The 25815-nt window shown below is 43.3% G+C and overlaps 1 protein-coding gene across 4 annotated transcripts in view; it reads left to right on the forward strand.

Moving 5' to 3' along the window:
• Positions 1-25815, forward strand: part of DAAM1 (dishevelled associated activator of morphogenesis 1) — a 223745-nt gene that overhangs the window by 186152 nt on the left and 11778 nt on the right. For all 4 annotated transcript variants that reach the window (XM_060294862.1, XM_060294861.1, XM_070044972.1 and 1 more), the window contains 6 exons: positions 6244-6328; positions 11543-11649; positions 13692-13780; positions 14634-14802; positions 18502-18609; positions 20521-20581. In XM_060294862.1, coding sequence (XP_060150845.1) covers positions 6244-6328; positions 11543-11649; positions 13692-13780; positions 14634-14802; positions 18502-18609; positions 20521-20581 — 619 coding nt within the window. The remainder of the gene's footprint in view (positions 1-6243; positions 6329-11542; positions 11650-13691; positions 13781-14633; positions 14803-18501; positions 18610-20520; positions 20582-25815) is intronic.

Raw genomic sequence — 25815 nt, forward strand, 5'->3', positions numbered from 1 at the left:
TTCTTTCTCTAAAAGGGACTTTCACATTAGACAGAGATACCGAGTGCTGATGAAGGGAAGGAAAATATAAAGAACCCTGAACTTTGAGGCATTATGTATAAGTCACATTGGTTACATTCTGGAAAGAATGTTATATATGTATCGAGGCTGGCATAAGGTGACTTTCAGGGAGAATAAAGACGGAAAGTAGTAGTAGTTGTAGTAGTTCTTATTTTTCACATGGTCTTAGAGTAGGTTTCTTTTAACACAGCACCGCTGCTTGGTTTGCAGCATAGAAGTTTGATTGATAGCCAGACATATATTACTTTATGGAGCAAATGTTTCTTTCAGTGAAAGAGAAATTGAAGTTTGGTAAGACCCCTGAATTTTAATACAACTTAGTAAGGTAACATGAGCCATCCTGTTAGCATTTAATTTCTGCCTCTGGCTGGAAACTGTGTAAGTGGCCGGGCCCTGTGTTTATCCCCACTTTTGTTCAGGAAGACACCACTGAAAATAGTTTTGAAGGGCTACATATTTTTTTCCTATGGTCTATACAATTTGTTTTGTTAAAACTTCTTTTTACAAATAATGTTTACTTAATAGCAAAATTAAATGAAAATTTGGGCGAAGTTTTTCTTTTAAAACCCTAGAATTTCCCCCTCTATTTTGCACTTTTGCAGTCTAGAGGAGCACTTTAAAAACAGCTTGGCAAAGGGAGCTATCACTCTGAATTTCTATAGTAATTTAAGTGCTCTAGCTGTGACCCAGTTTCTCATAGACAGATTATTCTCAGTACAAGATGCCACCGAGGGTAATTACACTAGTTATAGATAAGGTTACAACTCCTTCTGGCAAATTTCCCATCCCATTATTGGAGGAATTGTTTCATATTGTGGTATATCATTCCCTCATTACATCAAAAGTGTCAAAGGCTAAGGTGACTTAGAATGTGAATGTGTCTGAACTCTGTAGAAGATAATTTTAAGAACTTGCCTCATATCTGTTAAATTATCTATTAATATCCAATTTAATGGATAAGTATTACAATGAGCATAATTTTAAAATGTATTATGCATAACAAGGTGATTTTGAGATGCAGTTAACCTTATGGTAATTGGGCCTTATTGATCAGGGCCTAAAACCTTCTCTGCCACAGAGGATTCAGTACCACATGCTTGTCTGCTCAGTGGGCAGTGGTTTTACTCTCTCATCAGGAAAGCACAGGGCTAAAGGTAAAAGAAATTAAGCGGAACTAATTTGTTTTTATTTAGTTGTTTAACCAGTCAGCGGTTGGTTTACCTTGCTTTCACTCTCCCCTTTTCGTTGGCAATGCATGAGTACACACAAAAGGAGCCAGGGGCTTAAAGGAGGGGAGAGCTGTGATACTTTGCTTTGATACTTTTTGCTTAGAGTTATCGCTTTGGAGTGTTTATTTGCCTGGCACTGTGCTGGGTGCCATAGGGTGTCCCGAGACTTAAGGTAGCACTGTTGCCTTTGGCAGTGCATGGCTAACTGGAGAACAGTGACACAGGCAAGATGACCTGTGAACAGTTCAGGCCTTAGACTGGTCTGGCTGGAAGGAGACGGGGAGCCCAGCCAAGGTGGGGCGAGGGGGCAGCAGCAGGGTTTCCCTGAGAAAGTGGGCCTCGAGGGCCATTAACAGTTACACAGTCAGGGGAGCGGAGGCAGTTCCAAGGGTGCAGCAGGAGCAAAGGCACCAGAGCGGGTACAGGCCGGGCTATAGCGAGAGCCCTGTAATTGCAGCAGACGATTATCACTTGGATTAAATGAGACCAGGCAGGAGGGCCTGAGATCCAGGCCTGGTGCCTTTGTCAGGGCCCGAGTCAGCCCAGGGTCAGTTTATAAAATGGAAGTAATGAAAGCAGTGGGCTTGTAAGAATGAGACCCAGCGTGTGAGAAGCACTGACAGAGTGCCTGTATGTGGCAGCTGCTCAGTTAATGGCCCGTTTGTGTACCTGGGGGATCCGGAATTGGTGCCGTTTGTTCCAGAGAACAGCACTGTCTTAATGAGGTTTTGAGTCTGATCTCTGACGGGTTTGCAGGATAGGCTGGAGGGGTCAGAGTTGGAGGCACAGGCTGCTCTCAGATAGGGAGCTCTTTCTATTGCCCAGCTCAGACCTGATGAGGGACAGACTGGAGAGAGACAAAACCTGTCACTAGCATTTAGAGACTGATTTTTCTGCCTGGGGACAATGAGTAGGAATGTTTCCAAGTTGAAGTCAAGATTTCCTACCTTTCCACACTTAGTGTCTTTCTTCTTTTCTGCTTATTTCATTCCCAAAGACTGGCGACCCTCTCTGTGTCTTACCTTGCTGACTAGGAATTTAATTACCAGCCACGCAGTCATTACACCAGATTCCACCGCAGTGAAAGCCCGTGGCATGTTCCATGGGCAGTATTGTGATGCACACGTGTCTGCAGCACTTGGTTATCTTTAAAAGCTCTTCTTACCCCCATACCGCGAAAGTTCACGGACCCTTTGGCCAGGGGCACCTGCCACAGCCTTGCCTGGAGCCGAGAAGGCAGCGGGAAGGAAAGGCCTTCTCATCCCAGGGGCCGAGCAGGGGAGGAAGTACAGGCCCTTTTTATGTGCTCACAGCATGAGAGTCCAGCGTCCCTCACAGCGCCCAGAAAGAGGCTGTCTGGAAGGTGTGACGCTCCAAGCCACCAGGGACCCTGCCTTTGACAGACTTGAGAAGTGAGTAGAATGGACACGATGTACCCGAGAATGAGACCTGTTCGTCAGGCCCCTGGAAGAGCCAGCAACAACTTCTCTGCTGTGTGTATGTAGGCGACATGGGGCAACTTAAGATTCACTCTGCTTTATTCCCTAAAACAGACCTCTCCCTTCTGTTAAAAAAGAAAGAAAGAAAGAAAGAAACTTGGAAGCTGGCTTATATTGCAAAAAGAACCCACCTAAAATACACTTTTATGAAGTGTTCTGCCATTCTTTTTTTCCAGATGCTCACTTAACATGATAGCCGGGGTGTAGTAAACCACAAAAGGCTACTTTAAAGGAGAGGGGTTTGGCTTAAATCCACTGAAGCAGAGCTAAAGTTGATCTAGCCATCCATCCTTAACTTAGTTTAATTATGCCTGGATGTTCCAGTTCTCTGGGCAAATTTTTGAAATACCTGAGTAGAGCAAGGTGGAGTTAAATACTGGTTTTAAATGGCTGGTTTGTTTCCTGCCTTGCAAAGAAAGTCGAAGTGGATGTCTCACAAGTTGCCACCCTCCTGCACACCAGAACACTGCCAAGCTTTAAAAGCAATTAAAAGGTTAGGATTGGTAGGGTCCTTAAATTACAGAGATTAGCGACTCAATCTGTGGATGACAGATGATACTAAGAACTCTTTGGCAACCTATAGAAGCCTCCCAGAGGGCCGTGTACCCTTCTCCTCTTTCCCCAAAGGTACAGCTTTTTTGTCTGCTCCCACAGACCACGTGCAAGGCAGGATGTTGACAGGTAGATTTTCTTAAGTACTAGCCATTAAAGTCTCAAGTCTCTTTGTGGGCCACATGAAGAGAAACCAAAATTGTTATGAATTAGAGCTAGTGTTTGGTCCAGACAGCCTCTGGGGATTGAGCAGCATAAATATATACAATTTCAAAAGCAAGACGTTCTGCACTCCATATGGGGAGCTAATGAAATGCAAATCTGATACTTCAAGTATTGTTCTCACTCTGATGTTCAACTCCTTTTCTCTTAAATGCAAAACAGAAGGACTCAGCAGAAAGACACCATAAAGTGGTTTCTTCAACTCCGTGTGAAAAGGACACAGAACTAATCTTTTTCTTTTTTAAATAAGTGGAGCTTTTCTCGTGGTAACTAGACATTTCCACAGCCAGCTGGTTTTCATCAGTGGCAGTTTCAACCTTACTTAGTGTCCCACTTCTTTGGCCTTGCATGGCTACACCATGGTGTTTGCCCTTACTTGACTCAAGAGCCTTTAGTGTCCTGGAATCTAGGGCTACCCAGGGCCCATGTGGTAGAGACCCTGATGCCGGGATACAGTTTTTCCCATCATATGTTTTACCCATGCCAACTTGGCTAAATTGTTCCATTTAAGTTTGGGAGTTTTCCATTATGATGTTCTAGTGAACATATTCATGGGAAATGACTGACTCCAGAATGACTAAATCAATCTAGAGACGTCTGCCCAGATCCAGAGTCACTGTCCACAGCCCAGGAGTTATTATGGTGCTACAACTTGGACTAGGGAAGAGAATGGGTCTTATTCTAGAACATGGACAATTTGGCACGTTGCCTAGGTGCTCTATTTGGGTTTGAAAGCATGAAATAGAAGAGAATGATATGTGTACAATAGGATTCCCAAATCTGTTCCTTCCCTGGCCTACTTATTAGTACATGAAACAACATTCAGTTTCAATGGCAGGATGGATGGTTTTAACAAGATCATGTCAAAATCTGGAGAAATAGGACAAGCCAGAGGTGTCCAGAGTGGTTTCTTTCCTCCTTCGTGGGCTTTACGGCCACCCCTGCACTCATCCAACCCTCTCGTTTACCTGGGAGAGCACAGCTGACCGTGTATGCTTCATGTCCCCTTGTGTGGAGTGTTTCAGCTTATCATTAGATTCTCTCAAACATTATAACCACCTTTAAAATAAGCACCATGTCTTCTAATTATTTTTTAATTCTCCCAGGTCTAATGGGTGCTCTATACAGAGAGGAAACTCTGATGAAACAATGGGTATGAGAGCACTTTGGGAAGTTTCATGATAACCCTACTAAGCGCTGTTTATTTATCAAATAGCTGCCCTTAAATATTAATGTTACATAAGTACTGCTGCTTTCTTTTTTTCTGGGTGGAAAAGTCTGCCTTGCAGAGTATACGTATAGTTTATCGAGCCCTTTCTATGGCCAGACACTATGCTAAACATGTCTCATGCATTATTTCACTTTATACACAGACAAAAATCCTTTTTTTTTTTACATAGGTTATCATTATCTGTATTTTATAGATGAAGAAACTGAGGCTGAAGAAAAAAATTTTTCCAATTTTTCTGACACTGACCAAGAAGTGTCAGAGCCAGGCACAGCCTGTCTGATGCCAAAGTCCCTTCCTTCAAATGTTACACATGAAGGCTATATGCCTTGCTCTGTATCTGTGTGTTCATGTCTTTATTCCCAGTCCTAAATGTCATTCTTCTCGAAGATCATAAACTAGAAGAACTGATCGAATAATTGTACTATAACACGTTAGTGGTAGCTTATAAGGAAGTAAGATTTTTTAAATAAGTCTAGGTCTGATGCTTACAAGTAGAACAAAAGAATGACCCTATTGTTACAGCTAATAATCTGATTAAGATTTTTTTCCCTGGTTAAGACTTTTGGTTGTATGTAATAAAAACATATTTTTACAAGTATGTTTTAATTTCAACTCTTTTCACAGTCAGTACTTTGTTGTCCTGCCAGAATCAAGACATAAATCCTTAACATGAATTAGTAAATCATATGAATTAATGGTAGACAGAAAAACAGAAAATAGATCTGGGTTTTTGCTTAAATCCTTCCCTATGAGATATTAACTAGATAAGCATTATTTGTAAAAAGAATTTGGGATTAGCAATCAAAAGTCTTGGGTTTGTGTTAGATACTGCCCCTCTGGATATGTTTGACCTTGGGCAAATCACTTAGCCATTCTGAGGCTCATTTTCTCCCTCAATTAAAAAAAAAATCATCACAGTTAATTTGAATGCCAAATGAAATAATACATATGAAAACTCCTCAGCTATACATTTTATATATCAACTATTCAGTTTTTTAACAATAACATAGATCCTGCTAACCTTCTCAAAATCCATTTTTAATATGAGAGAGAACTTTAAACACTCCTGGCACATAAGTTAAAAAGTTAGTTTTCCCCTTTCACCTTCAATTTGTGGATACTATATATTAAAGAAAACAGGTATGTGTGGGGGGTGTTTTCCCTAGTTCTCATCCTCCAATCCCTTGTTTAAGGAGACTAAATGGTAGAACGTAACAGCTTTGTTCTCTGTGTCAGCAGAGCATTAGAAAGCCCTGGAAGAATGTTAAAGCCATTTCAAAAGACTATTTTTAGGGGCAACATTGTCAGGAAATAAGCTTTCACTGAGAGATTTGGAGAAAAACTGGCACTTGAAGATCAACAGCTGGGACAGCAAAATGCGTTACCTTGTATTAAATGTTTACGGCTCAAGCCGATATCGTTAACAACGAGTAAAATATTCTTTCTCCAGGTTGAAATTATCCAACGATGAAATCAAACGGGCAATTCTAACCATGGATGAGCAGGAAGATCTGCCCAAGGACATGTTGGAACAGGTGAGCTGCCGGGCAACGCTCAGAGCACGGGTGACACCGGACTCTCAGCAGGGAGGGCGTACTGAGGAAAGGAATCTGGTTGTTGCTGGTAGATGATTTCCTCATCTCTGAATTGAGGAGGTTGAACCAAGTTTCCACACAGCTGTCAGAAGCCTCTAGGACTTGATTCTTCCCTTGTTTCCAAAATGATGGGTGAGAAGGACGGTCCAGACTTCGTCAAATGCCTGGGACCCTCGATGCTGGAATCTGTCTCTCATGCTGCCTGCCATCAAGTTGTTACTCCTTAGCAGGTCATAGAAATCTACTAGCTTTAGTAGAAAATGTCTGTTTCACTGGAATGTTGAGAATCTCAGCACTGTGAGGTCACAGGCTGCACTGCATAAACTGAGTCATTGCTTAATCCCTGACACAATTTGTGTCTTGGTCTTGGCTCTCTGTTCCCACAACCACAGAAGCCACTGTTAACCCCCTAGCACTGTCATCTTCATCAAAACACTTGTATGTGTCATAAGGTGGGGTGTAAACTTCTTGGGGCTGGGCCTTGTCTCCGTAAGTTGTATAGCACCCTTCTTGCATTGTAAATGGCAGGAAATTCAAATGCTGGGGATAGTAAGTATGGCGTAGATTTATACACAATCAGTATACATTCTTGTCCGTGGTATTTGAAGATAATTTGTATTTTTTATGTCCAGGCAACAAGTTGGATGTGGTGCCCTAGCCTCTCGTCATGCAGTGTTTCCATAACATGCTCCGTGCAGCCACTCCAGCTGTGTTGTGTGTTGTCAGCAGCTTGGTTCAGTTATTTCCCAAATGATACTGTTGATGATGTACTAGCAGATGCCCCAGGGATTGTTACCTATCTCTCAGTCTGGCCCTAACTTTTTCTGTGCATTGTGGGGACAGTCTCTGAATGCTCTAAGCCTGTTCTGTCTCCTTGTCCCTGCAACAGAATCATATTTTGAGAGATTTTGGTCAAGAGGCCTCCATTTGTTAGAGCCAGGACCACTTAAGGTCAACAGTGGACACAGGTGATCATGATTTCAGGCTGAACTTGAGGTATCACCTGTAGGCAGGCTCAGCTCCCAGGAGAAGAGGAAATGGATACTTTGCTCCGCTAACAGGGACCCCAGTGGAGTGCCTGTATGCGTGTGCATTTTCCACGGTTCTCACTGATTTCCCAGAAGGCCTCAGATACCAGGCAGGGAGGAGTGATGTGTGTGGTATCACCACACCTCCATGGACCCGCCCCTCCCTGAAACCTCTGCAGCTGCAGTCATCCTGGGTGAAAACCGTCACACTTAGCAGTGGAGAAACTTTTCTTGCTGTCCTTTTAAGTTTTGATTTAGTTCCCAAAATAGCTAATGACTATGTTTCCAAGTCTGTTCGGATGCTCTGTGTATAAATAGTTTAAACGTATTCCTCTTTTCGAGCATTTTTAGTTCCTCTGCCCACTCTTCCCTCCCTCACGGAATACCAGTCAAAACAGAGCCTCTGCCCCAAGAGAGTGGAGCCCAGCTGCCCTCTGTCCCTCCCTGGCCCCCAGGTGACCCTGCGCTCCAAATGCCTGCATCAAAAACTGCTTCACCCAGAGTGAAGAACTGAGCAGAAAGCTGCTTTGGTCCTTAGGTCTTCAGCCTCTATCGATAAGGTCGTATGCTTAAAATTCCACAAGATCTGTTTACTGTGAAATTGCAACCAGCAAAATTCCTCCTTGAGGGAAAGGATTTCAGAATCTTGCCAAAAGGGCTTGTAGTGCAAATAGAACGTACTTCAAATAAATACAAGTAAGAAAATCAGTCTACTGAAGCAGAATCTGGCCAAGTGGATACTTTTGACCTGGCCTCTGCTGATAGTTGTGGATGTCTTGCTCTCTGCTCATCTCCCAGGCTCTTTCTTTTCCTCCTTATTCTACCCCTCTTCCTCTGCTTCCTTTGCCTTCACACAGCATCCTTTACTACTCGGTATGATCTGCATTTGAGCCACATTCCACCCCTCCTCTCCTGCTGCTTTTAGCCACTGAGATCAGATCTCAGATGAGATCCATACACTCCCCTTTCTTGGGATGCACACCTTTCTCCTTATCTCCAGGTGTTTGTCTGGCTCTTCATTCCTCTCAAAACTGTCCAAACACAGTCTGTTCTTGACTCTGACTTGAGACGGCCTGAGCCTTTAGCCTGTGCCTCTCACTGTGCTCTTGTGAGTAACAAGAGACAGATGGTGTCTGTGTTATCCTGAACAGGGGCCTGTAGGCTCAGCAGGGTAGGTATGGGGGGACCCCTGAAACTAGAACTGAATTTCCTTGTCCAGAAGGAAAAAATCCAAACTCAGGGGAAAAAATAAGCCTTGTCCTCTCTCTTCTTCCTTCCTTCCCTTGCCCTACTACCTTCCCTCCAGCACTGAGGAAGAACAAGAAGACACTTGTCCAGTGTTACCATTTGAACATGGGAACATCCATGCCTAGAAGCTCTCAGGCCACCAGACCTGTGAATTCCCTGGCATCTACTTCCGTCTTTCCGCCTTCCACCCCATTAGGAGAGAGGGGTGTCCCTGGCTTCTGCTCTGGCCCATCCTTTCCTTCTGCTCAGGGACCTCGCCCAGAGGGCCCTGCCCCTCTCCTCAAGGTCTTCTACCTTGCCCTCTCAACATGTAACTTGTTCAGGTCCCAGCCCTTCCCACACACACCTCTTAAGACTGCACATCCCCATCTGCTACTGTCCTCTTTTTTTTTTTTTTTTTTTTTTTTGGTGGTACGTGGGCCTCTCACTGTTGTGGCCTCTCCCGTTGCAGAGCACAGGCTCCAGACACACAGGCTCAGCGGCCATGGCTCACGGGCCTAGCCGCTCCGCGGCATGTGGGATCTTCCCGGACTGGGGCACGAGCCCACGTCCCCTGCATCGGCAGGCGGACTCTCAACCACTGCACCACCAGGGAAGCCCCTCCTCTCTTTTTTGACACAGCCAGTTCTTGAAAGCTTGTTCACTCTTCCTCACCTCACTGCAGTCCGTCCCCCTCACCTCCCTTAAGCTGTTCTCACTAAGGATACGAACTTTCTTGTTGACAAAGCCAGGGAGTACTTTGCAGTCCTCATCTTCCTTGACTTATTGGTGGTGTGTGACACCGATGGCCACTTGCCCCATGGTGAAACACCTCTTCCCTTGGCCCTGTGATTCCACATAGGCCCCTCCACTGCCTTCTACGAAGGTTCCTCTTCTTGTTCTCATCGCATCAATGCCAGCTTCTCTCCAGCCCTGCTTTTTTCTCTTGATGGGCCCCCTGGTTACCTTACTCACATCCATGCATGTTGTAACCCACACCAAAGCTTTGTCTTCCAGATTTCTTTGGGATTTCAGACCCATTTGTCCACCTGCCTACTAGAAATCACAACTTGGTTCTCTTGCCAGTATTTCAAACACTAAATTCACCTTCTCCTCACCCACCTTCCTCCAACCTTCTCCTCCTGGGTTCCCTGTTACACTCTGTGTACATCATTGCCCAAGCCAGAAGCCTGGACCTCATCCTTTTGACCCTCATCTACCACAGTCGACAAGTCAGGCCAGTTCAAACCCCATAAATATCTCTAGAACCTGTCCACTACCCATTCCAGGCCACCACCGTCTCTCACCTGGATTACTGCATCAACAATCTAATCACAACCCCCAATACTTTTGATCCTTTCTAGTTCCTTCTCCATTCTGCAGGCAGAGTGTTCTTTTCAAAGTGCAAACTCATTCCCCTACTTGAGATTTTAAGTTACATCCCATGCCCTCAAAATAAAGACTGAATTTTTTGCAAGGCCCTTGCTCCTCCCTGACCTTGCCCACTGCTGCCCTCCCCCACTGCTGTGGTGGCCGCTCTTCCTCCTGTGTAAGTGCTGCACTGCCCCTTCCAGAACCCAGCATGATAAGCACTCTGCCTGGAGTATATCTCCAACCTCAAACCGTTCATCTCCTTCCCTGTAGTTCCAATTCTCTTTTTCTGCTGGTGGTACCCAGACTGACTGCCTTTTCTGAGCTCCCTTAATTAAATCCAACGAACCTGCTAAATGGACCACCCAATGCCAGCATCAAGTTTATGGGGAGGATCTCAGGGTCCAGAAGCTCAGTGTAATTTTTTTTTAAAAAGTCCAAGAATATTTGATCTAGAAAATAGCACACAAACACAGCCCTGGGCATACACATACACGTTTGTGCCTTTAAAGAAAATTAGACACATACAGAAGTGCTTTTCCTACTTTAAGTATTACTGCTATCTCTTCCACATTCCATGCTCATTTCTTCATCCAAAATAAAATATGGAATCAAAAACTTCACATCCCATTGTGTTTCTCTCACCTAACTCTACATGGAGCAAAAAATGAGATGGAATTAGATAAGCCAAAGAAATAAGCAAATTGATTAGAAAATACACATAAAATTACTCATTTCAGCATGATGTAATAGGAAAAAAACATAGAGCTGGAAGTCGAGACCCAGGTTCTATTTCTGAAGATCACACACACTTGCTTTATAATCCTGGGTGAGTGACCTAATCTCTCTGGACCTCAGTTGTAGCATCTTCTCATGAGAAGGTTGAATCTCCAAAGCCCCTTTCTAATGGACTATGTAAAGTGGGTCCTAGTAAAGAACTTCCCAATTCTGATTTGAGGGGCACTATAGAACACGTAGATACCAGAAATGAATCTTACACCGGTTTAACTACTTTCAAGTAAAAATAGAAAGGTTTTTTTCCCATTTTATTGAAATATAATTGACATACATCACTATAAATTTAAGGTGTGTGGCAGAATGGTTTGACTTACAAATGTGAAATGATTTCCACAATAGGTTTAGTTAGCATCCATCATCTCATATAGGTAAAAGTTTTTTAAAGGCAAAAAACCAAAACAACCTTTTTTTCCCTTTCTGATGAGAACTCTTAGGATTTACTGTCTTAATAACTTTCATTATATATCAAGCAGCAGTGTTAATTATAACCATGATGTTGTACACTACATCCCCGTTACCGATTTATCTTGTAACTGTAAGTTTGTACCTTCTGGCAACCTAAATGGAAAGATTTAATCACTTCATTGTATCTGAACAGTCACCTGTGAGGAGAGCTTATAAATTAAATGTTAAAATTTCATCTTGGGACAAATTTAACTGAAAGCGTGAAAAATTAGGGCAAGAATTTAAATTATAAACCTCAGTTTCAATATTTGCATGTACTTTTTAGCTCTTGAAATTTGTTCCTGAAAAGAGTGACATTGATCTGTTGGAGGAACATAAACATGAACTGGATCGGATGGCCAAGGCTGATAGATTCCTTTTCGAGATGAGCAGGTGAGTTTGAAAATGTTTAAAAAGCAAAGATGGGGCTTCCCTGGCGGCGCAGTGGTTGAGAGTCCGCCTGCCGATGCAGGGGACACGGGTTCGTGCCCCGGTCCGGGAGGATCCCACATGCCGTGGAGCGGCTGGGCCCGTGAGCCATGGCCGCTGAGCCTGCGCGTCCGGAGCCTGTGCTCCGCAACGGGAGAGACCGTAACAGTGAGAGGCCCGCGTACAGCAAAAAAAAAAAAAAAAAAAAAAAAAAAGCGAAGATGCCCCTGGCCTTTCTAAGGAAGTGAATCTTTTGATTCCTGTTGAATTATCTGGACCAGTTAACCTGCCTTAACTTGAAGCCTTTTTAAATCCCCAAATCTCCTCAAGTCTGAGTTGTGTGGAACTTGATTGTTTTGTTTATGTGAGTTCTCGCCCATGGGTGAGCCAGGGTCAGAGTTTCTTCACAGTTATCTCTATTCCTGGGCCTCTTTGGCTCATGTACTTTAACCTAATCAAGTCATAACTTTTCTGGGTTCTAGTCAGTGTCATTCTCCTCAGCACTTTGATCCCTTGGGATTCTAGCCCACTCCTCCTTATACCTCAACATCTCAAGGTTGTTGTAAAATAGAAAACAATGGGCAGACTCAGAGGTATCAACGTAGAGCCCACATAACTAAATAGCCAGGGTCTGGATGTCAAATCATGACACACGCAGACATCACTAATCGATCGTGGCACTCTTCCCACGGAACCTTGGCAAGCTTTCTCAACCCTTCTCCAGAAAGCCCCGCAGCAGCTGCTGCTCCGTAATTGAGTTTGGCATGTGAGCCGAGTTGCTTTGCCATCCCAGGCCTAGCGAATTGATTCTGCATTGGACAAGGACCAGTGATCCTGAAACTCTCAGTCAACCCCAGGGCAGAGCTCCTCCCCTGAGTGCCAGTGGCCTACATGGTGGCCAAGGTGAACATGCCACTCTGCATTTCTGCCATATCTGGACTTATTTTTGTTGTTTCACCTCAACTTGCCATTTTGCATACTACTGTAGAACAAAGGATGGTTTTGAAATTTTGACCCGTATGCCCAGCAACCCTTCGTGTAGACAAACACATGGCCACCTGCAATAACTGCGCCTTAGTAACTGTCTAGATGTTTGCATGTGTCTTAATCCTGCTATCAGCCCTGCCAGGAGGGCTGTCAGGCAGGGAGGTATTCTCTGCTGGCAACTGGAGGAGTTAAGGTTCCTGCCCAAGGTCACCTAATAAGAGCAGAACCTGGCCTGCATCTGTCTGATTATATGGTATAGTTTTGGATGAGGGCTGATTGCTAGTCCTACTGGACTGAAGTTTCCTCCGGAGAGCAGGTTAGGCAGCGAGTTCAGAAGGCCTGGGCAGGTATGCCCACCCTCACCCGCTCAGAAACACCAAGCAGCCTGTATTGGTGGTGATCACAGGCCAGTGGCCTGTTATCTCTAGTCGCTAGTCGCTATCCTGGAAGGCAGAGCTTTCCAGCCCTGAGGGGTGCAGGTAGGGACCTAACTGTGAAGAAAGAGGAAGGTTTGGGGATGTGAGTGGGGAGAGGATGGTGTGAGGAGAGAATGCCGGAGACAAGTTTTTCCCTACAGTTCTGCAAGGCACACTTTGTGGCAAGTGAAGCACCATGGCAGGAGTGCAGGCAACTGCCCTTCATTTGCAGCAGAAGCGGGGAGTCTTTACATCTTCATTCCTTTTTATCGCTTTTCTGTTCTCAAGAGCTACTAGGACTCTGAGGAAGTGAAGGGGGCTTTAGTCAACGGCAGTTAGCGCTCACTTTCTTTTAGCAATTGCATAAGCTGATTGGAGCTAAGGCCCTGCTGCACTTGCCCGAACACTCCCCGTAGGGCACTGGGAAATGGGCTCTCCAGGTGCAGTTGGCCTCAGGCCCTGTGCTCCTGTCCAGGAGAGGAACTCTGTGTGTGTGTGTGCGTGTTGGGGTGGGAGTGCTCTAAGGTACCATCACCTCCATATTCATTGAGTGAACATACGTGTATTAAGTACATGTTCATTAGTTGATGCTTGCTCTTACAGAATCAATCATTATCAGCAAAGACTGCAGTCGCTGTACTTCAAAAAGAAGTTTGCAGAGCGTGTGGCAGAAGTGAAACCCAAAGTAGAAGGTAAAGTCAAGCTGCCCAGACTGGCAATGATGTTCGTCTCAAGTACCCATTTACAAGTGCAATGCAAGTGCATATAGTAAACTGGATCCCTTTGGTGATTTTTTTTTTTGCTTGAAATCTGTTGGACTTCTGGCAGATAATTACTTAAGGTCTGTCCTTGGCTTGATGGCCTAGCCTGGGTTCTGGAACTCACAGCACACTCCCTGGACTCCTCTGCAGAACTGGGCTTTTGCTATCTGGGTATTGGTGAGGAATTTATTTGATCGCTACTGGCATTAAACCTACAGTTAGCTTTCTTGTAATGGGGCCTTACTGGATTTTTCTGAGGGAAGATTTGAAGCTGATACATGGTTTGATTTTGAGGCTGTTAAATTTTTAGGTGCTTGAAATGTGGGCAACTGAAGAGCACAGCCACAGAGTGCAGGCTGACTTTGGGGTCCTGATGACACCTGCCAGCTGTGACATGTCACACGTTTGCCCAGTTTTTCTATCAGTGGAATTGATCAACTGTCCTGTGATCTGACTCACACCAGGCAAGAAAGGGTCTGCAAAGGAATGTGGAAAAGGCAGTAGCTGCTCTATGTATTCCTAGCTGCTTATGGTCGGGGAGTCAGCCAAGAAAAAGACTGAGAAAGGCTAGGACTGTGCACTTGTCTCTGGGTCTCTTGAACAACTTGAGCTGGCTCTCCTTGCCCCCTTGCTCTTGGCTTCTGGTAAAGGTGTTCAGAAAGTGCTCCCTGGTAGTCTAACAGCCCCATCTTACATCTCCAGTATCTTTTATCAGGTGTGTGGATTTAGGATGGGTATCATTGAAAAGTCTTGTTGTAATAGTTTTATGTATTTTGTTTTGAAGCAATTCGTTCTGGTTCGGAAGAGGTGTTTAGGAGCAGTGCCCTGAAGCAGTTGCTGGAAGTGGTTTTGGCATTTGGAAATTACATGAATAAAGGCCAAAGAGGCAATGCATATGGATTCAAGATATCCAGCCTAAATAAGATTGCTGACACAAAATCCAGTATCGATAAGTAAGTATGGAAGATCTGGGAGCTTAGGTCGGGGCTCAACTTTGTACGCTCTGGTCCTCCTGGGCCTCTTCATCCCAAAGTGTCTGGTCTGCACTTCTCCTCTCCTGCTCTTTCCTTCTCCACTGACTCCTCCCTTCCTGTCTCATGACCACACGTATCCCCAAGTTCCCACTGGGCCAGTTATCCTTCATTTTCATTCCACAAGGATATCATCTAGTCCAAGTTTTTTGTGTTTGGGGTTTTCTCGGGTAAACTTATTACAGTGTAATACACAAAAGACAGGTTCACTCACCGTAAAGGTACAGCTTGATGACTTTCCACAAATTGAACACATCTGTATAACTAGTGCCCAGTTCAAGAAACAGAACCTTACCAGCACCCAAGTAGCCCCCTCACGGCCTCTCCTAATTGCTGCTCCTCCACAGAGATAAAAAACTGACAGCTGATGACAGAATGTGAAGTTCGTTGGCTTTGTAAGTTATGGTTTCCTTGGTACCTGGAAGCTAGCAGCTACCTTAAAAAATGACAATGTGTAAATGCATTTTGGCTGTTGGTATTCAGCTGCTCATCCCAAGACTCATTAAAATGCTTCCTAGAAAGTGTGTTTTAGGTGAATAGATTCCTGTTAGAGACACCAGAAGGTGAAAATGTGCTAGTGTCATTTCCAGGTAAGGGCATTAGGCATATTAACTCTAGCTTCCCTGAGAGCTGTGTTTCCCACTGACTTGGAAGGAATTTGTTTCTAAGGTAAACTTCTCTGTAACCCGAATTATTTTTAGAAGTATAGGCTGTTCACCCTAATTATTCCCAACCAGTGAGACTTTTTATTCTATATTTTCTATAGGGTCAGTGAAGCATAGCATTATGGCAACCCTGAATCCATCGTATAAGAAACAAGCAGTGTGTTCAGTTGTGGGGCTAAACCTTATTTTTGCATTGTGTAGAAATAGATTAACAACACACAGCTGATACGTTCTATCAACACCACCTTATTTTTCCTTGAATTTTATTATTTTTCATACAGCAGGTTCCTATTAGTTATCTATTTTATACACATCAGTGTATATATGTCAATCCCAATCGCCCAATTCATCACACCACCACCACCACACCCCACTTTCCTCCCTTAGTGTCCATACGTTTGTTCTCTACATCTGTGTCTCGCTTTCTGCCCTGCGAACCAGTTCACCTGTACCATTTTTCTAGATTCCACATATATGTGTTAATATATGATATTTGTTTTTCTCTTTCTTACTTCACCCTGTATGACAGTCCCTAGGTCCATCTGCGTCTCTACAAATGCGTCTCCCAATTTCGTTCCTTTTTATGGCTGAGTAATATTCCACTGTATATATGTACCACATCTTCTTTATCCATTCATCTGTCGATGGGCATTTAGGTTGCTTCCATGACCTGGCTGTTGTAAATAGTGCTGCAGTGAACATTGGGGTGCATGTGTCTTTTTGAATTATGGTTTTCTCTGAACACCACCTTATTTTTAATGTAAGCACTTGATCCTTTCAGAACCCGTTCACATTTGATTGTCACAACAACCTGTGAAGTCCCCAGGCCAAGTGTTGTATCGCCTGTTGTCAGATAAAGAAACTGAGGCAGGGTCAGGTGGCTCATTTAGCTTGTCTGAGGTCACAACCAGCAAGGTGTTTGGCCTTACAGGTATTTGACAGTTGTTCTAGTGGTCTGCCCACAGCTCTCTGCTACCAACAGACCGATTTTATTTGGAGGTTGCAGTAAGTAAGTGCAGCATCTTACTTGCATATAAAGAGCAGCCATCTTTTAAGGAACGGTCTTCTCTTCAACTGGGCTTGCAGGTTGGGGAGGAAGGAAATCCTCACCACCAGTCAGTCCTATTCTCTCTCTCTCTCCCTCTCCCCTCACTCATACACACACACTCACACACACACATTTGCCCCCCACCTTCCAACTTACTGATAAGCTGGTACTTACTACATGATTATCTGCTAGTTAATGATATAAACTTTATCCAATACACAATAAGCCTTTTCAAAACAATAAATTAAAAACATTTCTGATCTTCTTCTTTTCCCTCTTCACTCTGCATTAAAGGCTTGTTTCTGGTAATGACCAGAGAGTAGTCAAATGTGAGGCTGTTTAGTTGTTTTTATTATTCAGGAATTTATCTTCACTCATATGAGGTGTTATTTGGATAGCAGACAAATGTGGTTTGCTATCCAAATGTGATCTGGTTTTAAGTCTTTCTACACTAAAAAAGGCATATATGGTTAATTAAATAAATTTCTCTAACAAAGCATTTCTCTGAAATAATGAAGGAAAATGGCATTACTCTTTCTCGCGATGGTTGCTGGGATTTTGCCTCTCATGCAGCCGGCACATGGCAGACACATAGATTCTGTGAAAGGCAAAATTGAAGTGGAACAATACAGCTGAACACCTGCAAAATAAGTGGCCAGAAGTATTAGCCACTGTTTTACTTTGCTGAGCAATGGTTTTCTAATTATTAGCGCAAGAAAAATAAGGGGAAATTTTTTTCCGTGTGGGACTCAGTTGACTCCTCTGAGTTGACTCAGAGAATAGGATTGCCTTGACCTCCAGGAAGCTGCAAGGATAACCAGAAATGGTTTGCGTTGCTACGGGGAAAAACTGTTCGGCAGCTCTGCTTTACTTTTGTTGCGGGGGGGTGGGGGGTCCTTAACCTTGTGAATTAGCAAATTGCCTAAAAATTATGGAAATGTTTTTAAAGAAATGCATTTGTGTCCTCCTGATTATGCTAACTTTCAATAGCATAAGTGGTTCTTGATTTTGGCTGTTAGTCTCAGTGGGGAGTTTTAAAAAATACCCACATCTGGTCCCACCTCATTCCAATGACTGAATCTCAGGTTGGCCCAGGCATCTGGGGTCCAGGTGATTGTAATGTGCCTCAGAGTCAGGGACCAGGGGACCAGACTACCACAGCGTGGCCTCTTAGATAGTGTTATCAGATGCCCGCCTTTTCAACCCAGGTCAGTCAGGGTTCAGCCCTGTCACCACCAAAGAGGGAGCTGGTTGTGCAGTTAGGAGCTGAAGTGTTGCTAAAATTAGGCCGCGAGGGCATCATATCCATGATGGCACAGTCCTGGCCCATTTCCAGGTCCTGCCCTGAAATAGGGGGCATTCTAACTTTCAGAAGGGAAAAATGTTATCACCCAGTTGAAAGAAACCCTTAAATGAGAATTGTCAATAATTTTCATCAGTGAGTTGCTGCTCTGTACTTTCAGACTTGAAAATTAGCTGTCCTCTCTAGTGGATTAAACATCCCTCACTCCCCACCCCACCCTGCTTGTTAGGAACTTGCAGGGCAGGCCTCGTCTTTGGGTGGATGCACTGTGAAGGGATGTCCCTTTTGGCAATGGTTCAGACTCATTTCCATCACCCATCGCATTTACGCAGATTGTGAAGGATCCCCATTATGGGCCAAAAACGTAATTCTTATCCCCTGCCCTTCCCTTTCAGAAGATGTGTGCTGCTTTTGGCATATATTTTTGTAAATCCCACGAAGGCTCTCCTCTTCTCCCTTTCTCTTAAGAATGCCTGCTTTTCAGGAACCTACACATTTTGAAAGTAATGCAGGGACGTAGCATTCTTGTGGAAGTAATCACTTGAATATACAAATCATATGCAGATATTAACCATGTTTAATACTCTCTCCTTCTGTAATTGTAGGAACATTACACTTTTGCACTATCTCATAACTATTGTGGAAAATAAATACCCCAAGGTTCTCAATCTAAATGAGGAGCTGCGGGACATTCCTCAAGCAGCAAAAGTAAAGTAAGTACTTAGAGTGAATTGTTTCAGTTTTTAAAATCCGTTGGACTGTGGTTTAGCCGTTGAGATAGTTAGCGTTGCATGAAGAGGGTCCTTCTGTTTGCTTTCCCCTGAACAGTGTATGAAATAAAGTTTGAATAGTATCCATGTCACTCAGATGTTTTACATGAGTTTGAATATACGGTGAATATACGGTTGACTCTTGAACGGTGGGGTTAAGGGTGCCGACACCCCCCGAATCCCCACTGCACAGCTGAAAATCCAACATATAACTTCATAGCTGACCCTTCCTGTGCGGGGTTCCTCAATACCCGTGGTCCCACATCTGAGGATTCAGTCAACCGCAGATCATGTAGTACATAATTATTGAAACAAAATCTGCGTATAAGTGGACCCGCACAGTTCACACCTGTGTTGTTCAAGGGTCACTGTATACTTGTTCTAGCTGTTTCAGAATATTCCTGGATGCAGTTTCTGACTTCTACAAAACCTAATTTTCTGAGTTATGAAGAGTCTAGGGAAGCAGTGTGGTTTCACTAGTAGTTGGAAAGGGTGGTTCTCTTAAAATACAGGTGGGAGCACACTTAGTTAAATGAGGATATGAGGATACATGTTTAAGCAAATGGAAGTCCTGCAGGTCAGGGTGTTGCTAGTAATTTTCCCATGTGTACACACTCCCAGAAACCAAGCAACCTTTTAATGGAAAGCAGTCTTTATGCAAATGAAGGAACTAAAAATAAAGTGGAAAATCACTAAACTTTCCCCACAAACTTCACACCACTTTTCAGAGACCTCATGAGGGGTAGGCACTTTTCCTTACTGTTCTTCCTGCTTCCTTTTGCCCCCACCCCGCCTTTTTAAAAATTTTTTTTTTTTTCTCGCTGTGTTGGGTCTTGGTTGTCCCTCACGGGCTTTCTCTAGTTGTGGTGCATGGGCTTCTCATTGCGGAGGCGGAGCACGGGCTCCAGGTGCGTGGGCTCAGTAGTTGTGGTTTGCGGGCTCTAGAGCACAGGCTCAGTAGTTGTGGCGCACGGGCTTAGTTGCTCCACAGCATGTGGGATCTTCCCCGACCAGGGCTCGAACCCGTGTCCCCTGCATTGGCAGGCGGATTCTTAACCACTGCGCCACCCCTTTTTTAAAAACATATTTAAACTGCATCTTTTTGCAGTGATTTTAAAAAGCCTGATGAGCAGGCTAATTTTTTCCCTCTGTAGAGTTTGGTAGAAGTGTACCATGTAAGACATGAAATTAAAATGTTGAAGTAAATGAAGTGTCAATGAATTTGTTTACATGTGAATTCTCTGTGAGAATTCAGTTGTAATCTCTCATGTTTAAAAGCTGTCAAATAAAAAGCATTATGGGAGAAGCCCAGGAAACTTTCTCTGTTTAAAAAAAGTCAATGAAAATGAAAACTAATTAGTAAAACTTTAAGAAAAATCATTGTTGATTGAAATTTAGGCCATCACCTTGTAATATTCATACTACCACAGCATTCATGAAAAGCAATATAATAACGATGAAGAGCACAGCACACACGATTGTGGATCGACTGTTTCTTTGCCTTGTCCAAAGGGAGGCACACATGGCAAGAAATTTATTTCCACATACAGTAATTTGCTTAAGTGAGATTTTTGTGATTGAAACATGACATATTTCTATTCTGCCCTTTTTAACCTATAAATATTATACCTGCTGGCTGTGGAAAACAAAAAAAAACCCCATAATTCCATACCTAAATTTCATAAGTTTAAAATGTTGCTGTCTTTCTGTGAGATCTGAACACTGAAGGGAATTTTAAACATTTAAAATGAAGTAGTGTGGACTTCCAAGCATGAAATATTTAAACTCATCATATATTTAATACAATAAGTGTAAGTCCCATGTTGGTTACTAAAATGTTGCCATTTACAACAGCATGACTGAGCTGGACAAAGAAATAAGCACCTTGAGAAGTGGCCTGAAAGCAGTAGAGACGGTGAGTATGTTTCTCGTTCTAATTCCCAGTCCCTTCACTCTCTCTGGTGCTGGTGATGGCATCCAGCAGAGGAGCTGCTGGTTGCCTTGGCATGCAGGATAAACATTTATTGTTTAAACAAAAGAAAAAAAAATGCAACAGCGAAGAAGCAAAGGCAGGCTGTGTTTAGCCTGGTGATGCAGTGGCAGGCAGCAGGATGTCATGGGGGCATCAGGGGAACAGGAACTGGGAAATCGGACCCAGAGTTCCACCACTTTCCTACCTGTGAGGCAGGACTCATGAAAGTGGATTGGCTAGAGACTCTTCAAGGTCTTCTCGGTGTTTCTGTTTATAAATGATGTTTACTCTCAGACCAATGGAACTTCTCTGTTGTCTTTGAGCCGGTGCCTTGGGGAGTATTCTTTGAGCACTTTGGGGGTACAGTCCATTCTCAAGGCGAGGGGATCACGATGACTCAGAATCCTTACCCTCCAGGTGTTAACAGTGGCCAGGAGCAGTCAGTCCAGTTCACCTCCTATGTGATGACAAAGGTGCCTTGAGGAGGATCGGGGATTTAGGTTAGCCCGAGGCTTCGGGAATGGCTGGCGTGTGTGAGAGGAAGCTTCTCCTCTGGACGAGATGAAGTTTGAGCTGTGGCTTAGAAGGAGGGTAGGGTGAACTTAGGTACAGAGGAGGGAGGCTGTCTCAGCTATACGAGATGACCTGGGCCCGGGCTCCACGGAAGGAAAGCAGGTCAGGGTGCCGGAGGCAATGGAGCCGGTGGAACTAACCCAGACTGTGAGGGCGCAGTGCCCCGTGGGTACTGCACAAGGGCTGCTGACAGGGCGGGGGCGGGTCAGGGTGAGAAGCCTCGCTCGGGAGAGCAGAGCTCTGGCCTGGCACTTGGTGAAGGAGGCTGGTCTGCAGGCAGCTCGGGAAGGTGCCCCACAGATCATTTATTAGTAACACCAGGAGGACCCTCCTCCTTTTTTAAAAATAAATATCTATTTTTTATTTTGTCTGCATTGGGTCTTCGTTGCCGCTTGCCGGCTTTCTCTAGTTGAGGCGCGCAGGCTTCTCAGTGCGGTGGCTTCTCGTTGCGGAGCATGGGCTCTAAGTGCGTGGGCTTCAGTGGTTGCGGCTCGTGGGCTTAGCTGCTCCACGACATGTGGGATCTTCCCGGACCAGGGCTCGAACCTGTGTCCCCTGCATTGGCAGGTGGATTCTTAACCACTGCGCCGCAAGGGAGGTCCCACCTCCTCCTTCTTATAATCATAAAATTGTGCCATAGAAAGTAGTTGACATGATTAAAGAAACAGCTCTAATAAAAATTAGAGTCACAGTGTCTAACCTTTTCTATTTTTAATAAATTAAGGAGCCTGTAAGGTTTTCTTTTTTCCCTATTTTGGGGGAGGGGGTAGGGGTGGGTCGCTGTTTAAAAAGAGCAGTAGATACTCTTTTTTCCAGCCCCTGTGGGCTGAGAGACTGTGAGTGCGCGTGGAGGACGGTCCTCAGCTTTCATAGGCCAAACTGGATAAGGGCAGTTTGAGACAAGGCTTGTGTTATAGTCTTCACTCTGCGGCCATTTCCTCCCAGTGGAAAGCTTTCTTGAGACTAGCATGGCAGTGACTGACAGTCCTAAAGCCTGACAATGGAGGCTCTGACCCCTGCATCTGAGCTAGTTCAGAGCAAGGCATGAGAGAGGGGTCCCAAGGAAGTTATGTGTTTGGGGGGTTTATTAAATGTTGTTTTGCTGAAATCCCTCTAGCCCCTGGGTCATGTACAATGTAACACACTCTTCACAGAAAAGGGGCTACAGAGGCCTCCCCCTTCCTCTGGCAGCTTAAATGTTAAGAGGAAGGAAATATTGGGAGGCAGACTTTAATCTGTTGAAACATTCATGTGTCCCAGTTGTTCTTTTCACAAATTGATTACATTGCTTGAAGGTATCAAAGACAGAATTCTTATGGAATTATACATTCATGAAACACTTTAAAATTGCTTTCACATCTCTGCACCTCACACACATACATACACTCCCTTTCCAGGTCAAAGAGCTAGGATTGTGGCAATTTCTTTTAATCAGGGCAAGTTTCATGGTTTATAAGGGTTTCCGCTTCTTTTCTTGCATTTGATTCCCATGATGATGTGTATATTACCCTCCTTTATTTATTTATTTTTAAACATCTTTATTGGATTATAATTGCTTTACAATGGTGTGTTAGTTTCTGCTTTATAAAAAAGTGAATCGGTTATACATATACAAATGTTCCCATATCCCTTCCCTCTTGCATCTCCCTCCCTCCCACCCTCCCTATCCCACCCCTCTAGGTGGTCACAAAGCACCGAGCTGATCACCCTGTGCTATGCGGCAGCTTCCCACTAGCTATCGATTTTACGTTTGGTAGTGTATATATGTCCATGCCACTCTCTCGCTTTGTCACACCTTACCCTTCCCCCTTCCCATATCCTTAAGTCCATTCTCTAGTAAGTCTGTGTCTTTATTCCCGTCTTGCCCCTAGGCTCTTCATGACTTTTTTTTTCCCCTTAGATTCCATATATATGCGTTAGCACACGGTATTTGTTTTTCTCTTTCTGACTTACTTCACTCTGTATGACAGACTCTAGGTCCATCTACCTCACTACAAATAACTCAATTTCATTGCTTTTTATAGCTGAGGATTATTCCATTGTATATATGTGCCACATCTTCTTTATCCATCATCTGTTCATGGACACTTAGGTTGCTTCCATGTCCTGGCTATTGTAAACAGAGCTTCAATGAACATTTCAGTACATGACTCTTTTTGAATTGGTCATTCTATTTTTAGTTTTTTGAGGAACCTCCATACTGTTCTCCATAGTGGCTGTATCAATTTACATTCCCACCAACAGTGCAAGAGTGTTGCCTTTTCTCCACACGCTCTCCAGCATTTATTGTTTGTAGATTTTTTGATGATGGCCATTCTGCCCGGTGTGAGATGATATCTCATTGTAGTTTTGATTTGCATTTCTCTAATGATTAATGATGTTGAGCATGCTTTCACGTGTTTGCTGGCAATCTGTATATCTTCTTTGGAGAAATGTCTATTTAGGTCTTCTGCCCATTTTTGGATTGGGTTGTTTTTTTGATATTGAGCTGCATGACCTGCTTGTAAATTTTGGAGATTGATCCTTTGTCAGTTGCTTAATTTGCAAATATTTTCTCCCATTCTGAGGGCTGTCTTTTCATCTTGCTGATGGTTTCCTTTGCTGTGCAAAAGCTTTTAAGTTTCATGAGGTCCCATTTGTTTATTTTTGTTTTTATTTCCATTTCTCTAGGAGGTGGATCAAAAAGGATCTTGCTGCGATTTATGTCATAGAGTGTTCTGCCTATGTTTTCCTCTGAGAGTTTGATAGTTCCTGGCCTTACATTTAGGTCTTTAATCCATTTTGAGTTTATTTTTGTTTATGGTGTTAGGGAGTGATCTAATTTCATACTTTTACATGTACCTGTCCAGATTTCCCAGCACCACTTATTGAAGAGGCTGTCCTTTCTCCACTGTACATTCCTGCCTCCTTTATCAAAGATAAGGTGACCATATGTGTGTGGGTTTACCTCTGGGCTTTCTATCCTGTTCCATTTATCTATATTTCTGTTTTTGTGCCAGTACCATACTGTCTTCATTACTGTAGCTTTGTAGTATAGTCTGAAGTCGGGGTGCCTGATTCCTCCAGCTCCATTTTTCATTCTCAAGATTGCTTTGGCTATTCGGGGTCTTTTGTGTTTCCATACAAATTGTGCCTTTTTTTGTTCTACTTCTGTGAAAAATGCCAGTGGTAGTTTGATAGGGATTGCATTGAATCTGTAGATTGCTTTGGATAGTAGAATCATTTTCACAATGTTGATTCTTCCAATCCAAGAACATGGTATATCTCTCCATCTATTTGTATCATATTTAATTTCTTTCATCACTGTTTTATAATTTGCTGCATACAGGTCTTTTGTATCCTTAGGTAGGTTTATTCCTAGATATTTTATTCTTTTTGTTGCAATGGTAAATGGGAGTGTTTTCTTAATTTCACTTTCAGATTTTTCATCATTAGTGTATAGGAATGCACGAGATTTCTGTGCATTAATTTTGTATCCTGCTACTCTACCAAATTCATTGATGAGCTCTAGTAGTTTTCTGGTAGCATCTTTAGGATTCTCTATGTATAGTATCATGTCATCTGCAAACAGTCACAGCTTTACTTCTTCTTTTCTGATTTGGATTCCTTTTATTTCTTTTTCTTCTCTGATTGCTGTGGCTAAAACTTCCAAAACAATGTTGAATAATAGTGGTGAGAGTGGGCAACCTTGTCTTTTTCCTGATCTTAGTGGAAATGGTTTCAGTTTTTCACCATTGAGGATGATGTTTGCTGTGGGTTTGTCATATATGCCCTTTATTATGTTGAAGAAAGTTCCCTCTATGCCTACTTTCTGCAGGGTTTTTTTATCATAAATGGGTGTTGAATTTTGTCAAAAGCTTTCTCTGAATCGATGGAGATGATCATATGGTTTTTATTCTTCAATTTGTTAATATGGTATATCACATTGTTTTGCGTATATTGAAGAATCCTTGCATTCCTGGGATAAACCCCACTTGATCACGGTGTACGATCCTTTTACTGTGCTGTTGGATTCTGTTTGCTAGTATTTTGTTGAGGATTTTTGCATCTATGTTCATCAGTGATATTGGCCTGTAGTTTTCTTTTTGGTGGCATTTTTGTCTGGTTTTGGTATCCCGGTGATGGTGGCCTCGTAGAATGAGTTTGGGAGTGTTCCTCCCTCTGCTATATTTTGAAGAGTTTGAGGAGGATAGGTGTTAGCTCCTCTCTAAATGTTTGATAGCATTCACCTCTGAAGCCATCTGGTCCTGGGCTTTTGTTTGTTGGAAGATATTTAATCACAGTTGTAATTTCAGTGCTTGTGATTGGTCTGTTCATATTTTCTATTTCTTCCTCATTCATTCTCGGAAGGTTGTGCTTTTCTAAGAACTTGTCCATTTCTTCCAGGTTGTCCATTTTATTGGCATAGAGTTGCTTGTAGTAATCTCTCATGATCCTTTGTATTTCTGCAATGTCAGTTGTTACTTCTCCTTTTTCATTTCTAATTCCATTGATTTGAGTCTTCTCCCTTTTTTTCCTGATGAGTCTGGCTAATGGTTTATCAATTTTGTTTATCTTCTCAAAGAACCAGCTTTTAGTTTTATTGATCCTTGCTATCATTTCTT

This window comes from Globicephala melas, chromosome 2 (assembly GCF_963455315.2).
Source record: "Globicephala melas chromosome 2, mGloMel1.2, whole genome shotgun sequence".
Classification (NCBI taxonomy): Eukaryota; Metazoa; Chordata; class Mammalia; order Artiodactyla; family Delphinidae; genus Globicephala; species Globicephala melas.